Source organism: Nematolebias whitei, unplaced genomic scaffold (genome assembly GCF_014905685.2).
Source record: "Nematolebias whitei isolate Nwh7 unplaced genomic scaffold, NemWhi1 Nwh_scaf_1031, whole genome shotgun sequence".
In the NCBI taxonomy this organism is placed as follows: domain Eukaryota; kingdom Metazoa; phylum Chordata; class Actinopteri; order Cyprinodontiformes; family Rivulidae; genus Nematolebias; species Nematolebias whitei.
In genome coordinates, this window is record NW_023619576.1 from 3,797 (window position 1) to 9,044 (window position 5,248).

General features: G+C 40.5%; 1 protein-coding gene across 1 annotated transcript; it reads right to left on the reverse strand.

Moving 5' to 3' along the window:
* Positions 1-277: 277 nt before the first annotated feature.
* LOC119429414 lies at positions 278-1,606 on the reverse strand. The gene is made up of 2 exons (XM_037697047.1): positions 1,257-1,606; positions 278-721 (listed from the first exon to the last, which is right to left on the reverse strand). Exons 1-2 carry the CDS (start codon positions 1,561-1,563, stop codon positions 288-290), a joined length of 741 nt encoding a protein of 246 aa, XP_037552975.1. The 5' UTR covers positions 1,564-1,606; the 3' UTR covers positions 278-287.
* Positions 1,607-5,248: the final 3,642 nt, after the last annotated feature.

Sequence of the window (5,248 nt, forward strand, 5' to 3'; positions counted from 1 at the left end):
ATAAAGTTTCAGAGAAATAACTGCACTGCAGGCAGCCAGGAATGTGAACAAAAACTACTACAGAAAGAAAACCACGAGGCTAATCAATTTCAACGTTGCAGCTATACAAAGCAACACAAAGTTTGCCCGATGCATAACTACTTTAAAAAAATCCCACTTTGGCTGTGGCTGCATTTTGGAAGGAGTCGACGGGGGAGAGGACAGCCCCCGGAGGGCAAAACGTCAGTCTTTCCACAAAAAAACAAAAAACAAAAAAACTGTCCAGATGACTAACTGATTATTGGAGTTTAAAGAAGTGTTTCATTGCATTTAAGAAATATGAGTGATTGCAACATTCTGTGGCCTAAACGTGCACGATGGGGTCTCATTAAAATGCCTCCTCGACTGAAAACCCTTTCCACTGGTGCAGAGGAGGCAGGGACTGATAGGACCTTCATTGCCAAATTGTGCAGTTGTGGAAATCTAGTGTGGTTTTTTGCCCAGAAGACAAGTGCATTGTCTGTGTCAAAGTCACGGATGGCATCAAAGTATTTCCTTATCTGTGTGTGTATGCTTGAATCCTGGTCTGAGCTGTGCTTTTTGTATGCCTTGTAGCGGGACAGAAGGCGAGGGTATTTGTTTGGTGGCGAATCACTGGCTGCGGCTGGATCCACATTCACAACTTCTGAGCAGGTGTCTTCTTTCATGTCCATCATCTTCTCCACCTCTAAGATCAATGTTTCTGAAAAACACAAACACAATGACTGAGTTAGATTTAAAAGGATATGCACATATCAGAGTTGAATTAAATACGTTTAGGACCTTTTATTAGGGGCCTCCGATGTGCGTCCCATCAGTGTATGAATGTGATAAAGCTCTGATTAGTCTCCTTTGAATGATTTGTTCAATTAGCTTTGTAGAGATCTAATAGAGTGCCGTATGAATGTGTAAATGAGGCACAGATTGTAATGTAAAGTGCTTTGAGTGTCTGATAAGATAGAAAGGTGCTATATAAGTACAGTCCCATTTAATATAAAAGTGAGTCAGGATTGTGTACAATAGGCATGTTACCAGCCTAAATATAAAGAATATCTGTTTCAATAGGCTCAGAGTGTACAAAATATGTTTTTATGACAAAAGTAAACAGATGAAATGAAGACTATGAATTCCACTGTAAGACTAGTTAAGGCTTTTATAGACAACTAATTTGAAATATTTTAGGATTTATGATTTTGCAAATAAGACATTTATTTTCAGCAGAGAAAATATATACTGACCTGTCAGTGTCTTCTTAAGCTCATCTCTGAACTTTTTCACTGATGTTGAATTTCCCCCATTGGTAACATCTAAGTCCACCCAGCTTAAGCCAAACTGAGGATCCAGCATGGTGGCCAAGAAGTAAACATTGTGGTTAAAAGGTTCCTCTCTTCCACTGTCTTTGGCCATGCTTGTTTTTAAAAAGATTCCAGAAAATCTTTTCACCAGAGACTGCTGGAGGGCTCTGACCAATGACTGGCACTGCATTTGAGTGTCCTCCATCTTGAGGAGGTGTGTATTCAAGTCCAGGACAGTTGGAACCACCATACTAATGGTAACTGATTTCTCCCCTTCTGTCAGGTCTGTTACCTCAGAAAATGGAGCAAGAACTACACTCAGTTCCTTCAGCTGGTTCCACTCACGGGCACTAAACACCAACTCCTCGTGATCCTTGCTGCACATTTCATTCAGGACTTTGTGGTCCAGAGCTGTGAAGGCCTGTACTTGTTTAAATATACTGTTCCATCGAGTTGTGTTTGCAGCTGGAATGGTCCTATTAGTGCCAAACGTAGCCTCAAACTTGTCTTTGAATTGTGAACTGCTATGCAATAAGGTGGTGAACCGTGATGTTTTGGCTATTGTGTGAGAAATGGCCTTGACCTCCTTCATGCCGTCATTCACAACTAATTGCAGAGAGTGTGCAAAGCAGGAAAGACGTGCACCAGATGACCAGGGTAATTCGGTGTCTTCCTGAGAATTAATGTCCTCCCACAGGTGCTCGTCATCTAAATGCTCCTCTTCACTTTCGCTGTCATCAGATTGGGGCATGTGTACTTTGAAAGCACATTTCATATTGGCAGCATTGTCTGTTATGATATAGCTAATTTTGTCATGGATACCGTATTCCTCTGTGATCTCCTCAAAGGCAGACGCAATGTGCTCTCCAGTATGTCTGCCTGTGAAACGCCTATAGTCCAGCAGGTAGGATTCAAGTGCATAGGAATCCTTTGATTTGTAGCACACGTGGGCGGTCACCCCAAGGAAGGAGCATAGCCTGCGATCAGACCAGAGGTCAGTTGTTAATGACACAGATGACTGGGTCTTCAGTTTCTCCAAAACAGTTTCCTTGACCTTGATTACCAACTCTGGAATTTGTCTATCAGAAACCGTTTTTCTAGAGATTGGTGTGTATTTACTATCCATAACTTCAAGAAAGTGTTTAAAATGACTGTTTTCCACAAGTGAGAGAGGCAGACAACACCCAATGATCAAATCTTGGACAATGGCTTGACTGATGGCTTGTTGCCTTGGTGATTGTGGGCTGTAGAGCTGCACTTTCTGCGTAAATAATGAAATTGATGGCTGTGTGACTGTGACATCATTCTGTTGCCCTGCCTTGTATTCCAGGAACCTAAAAAATGCAAAGGAGGAATCAGTATATCTGGTCATGAACATCAATTACATCAAAAGAACACTTAAAAATAAGTAGCAACTTCATAAATGTATGTCAAATATATCCTCCATTGTTTATCATAAGCAAAAATTAAACTTAGAAAAATCTAACAAAGTTAAATTGGGTCCTCTGGATGGGTTTAAACAATAAAAAATTATACAAATGTTTTGTCTTTCATCCAAAAGACTTCTTCAATATGAGGAGCTATATTAAACTCAAGAGCTACATTTTCAGGCCAAGACTCTGCGGTTTACACTCATCTCCAGACCAGCGGTCACTCTTTCAGGGATGAAGATGTTCACATCCTTGATAGAGAGGAACAATGGTTTGAGAGAGGAGTAAAGGAGGCCATCTTTGTGAAAAGAAACCATCCATCTTTAAACAGAGGTGGAGGCCTCCGGGTTCAACTGTCCCCCTCTTACAATGCTGTGATTGCTAGTATCACTCAGCCCCCGGTGAAGGCAAGCAGCCATCAGAGTACTAACAATCCATCATTAGGCTGATGGTCCTCCTTGAACATGTGAGCAGCTAGTTTCATCAACAACAAACGGTTGGTCCACTGTGAGGAGGCACTATTTATAGGGCTGAGCTGAATGCAGCTCCTCAGCCTGAGGAAGTCTTTCGGACGAAAGACGAAATGTTTCTACCTTTTATTTTTACTTTTTTAACACGCCCAGAGGACCTGATTTAACTTTTTAAGATTTTTCTACCTGGGTGATTGAGCATGCATCAGGACATATTAAACACAGTTAGCAACTTCTCACAGTGGATCAACCAGTTTGCCAAATATGCTAAGGGAGACCATCAGCCTAACGATGAATCGTTGGCACCCTGATGGTTGCTTGCTATTCACAGGGGGCTGAGTGATACTAGCAATATCAGCGATGTAAGAAGAAGACAGTCCCTCTTACAATGAAGTCTTTTGTTAAGAAGTCAAGTAGTCTTTTGGATGAAAGATGAAACGTTTCTACATTTTGTTACCACATGCCCTGTCCCCTCAGTCTCTCAAAGTTAACAGTGAATTTGTCCTTATGCATGCTCAATAACCCAGGTAGAAAATTTAAAAAAAGTTAAATCAGGTCCTCTGGGAGTGTTAAAAGAAAAAAAAGGTAGAAAAAAGCTGTGCAGATAATATTCTACTTTTTTCTTTTAACACACACTCAGAGGACCTGATTTAACTGTATGTAAACAGTGAATTTGCTTACTTCCCTTAATATGTTAATTATATCAGTGTTATAAAGTAAAACTCATTTAAGGGCTAAACAAAGCGGGTCTGAGTCTGACACACATTAATTAATTTAGATGTATTTAGATTTAATGTCGATGAATTACTTTTTCAACTTTTTGTCCCTTATTTTAGTATTTGTGATGCATGCTTTGGTATTTGTTGTTGTTATTTTTTTGTTTGTTTTTGGCGAGTCAAGACTGTTTTTCTCGTCCTAAGCAATTCACTGCATTGTTGTCGACCTTGTGTTGATTTTGCATATGACAAATAAACCATACTTGATAAAACGTTCTGTTTGTATTGTTCTTGGAAGAGAGGCAGATTGATAACGTTAACTAGCTAGCTTTACTAGCATCACTTACACAAAGCTGCGGCGCTTACCTTTCTTTGTGCTTCCTTTCCAGGTGTCGATAAAAGTTGGATGTAGTCCCGACAGTCTCCGAAAGTGAAGCGCTGCAGAACTTGCATTGCGCCGTGTGCTTTTTTTTCAGAGTTGTTTTGCAAACATACTCTTTGTGACTCAAATAGCCAAACTTTATAACAGCAGATTTAGAAGACATCTTCTCTTGTTCTAAACACAAACAAGTCTAACTTTTCTTCCCTGACGCTTGCGAGTGAAAGGAGGTGGGCTCGGTGTTGCCAGATAGAGTCGAGATTTTCCAGCAAAAAATCAGTTAAAAACCGCAACATCACACAAAAACCTGCACAATCTATATTTGTTACAGTATATTTACTTTTTGAACACAAACCCACATCAGTACAAGCCAAGGTAATTTAACAATATGTGGCAAAACGGAACAGTCCAACAAAAATCTTCCCAGAGTTCCCAGCAAAATCAGAACGAAAACTGGCCAATTGGCAGTAAACCACCCAATCTGGCAACACTGGAGTGGTAACAAAAACATGTAGCTAGCTGCTATGAGTCACGTTATCGCTTGAATTTGAATCGGTATGTTTTGCATCCAGTAAAAGCAAAGATGTTAACAAATAAACTGGACAATATTCTGGCAATTTAGTGATATTTTCACAGTTGTGGTCTTGACTGGTCTTGAAAAAAAATCCCGAGTCCTCAATGTCCGAGACCGTGACAAGACCGAGACCAAATGCGGTCGAGACCGAGACGAGACCGAGACCGTAAAAAAGTGGTCTCGAGACCGGTCTCGAGACCAAGACCGGTCTCGAGTACTACAACACTACTTCCTACTCTTTACTTCCTACTCTTAACTCCCTACTCTCAACTTCCTACTCTTTACTTCCTACTCTTAACTTCCTACTCTTTACTCCCTACTCTTAACTTCCTACTCTTTACTTCCTAGTCTTTACTTCCTACTCTT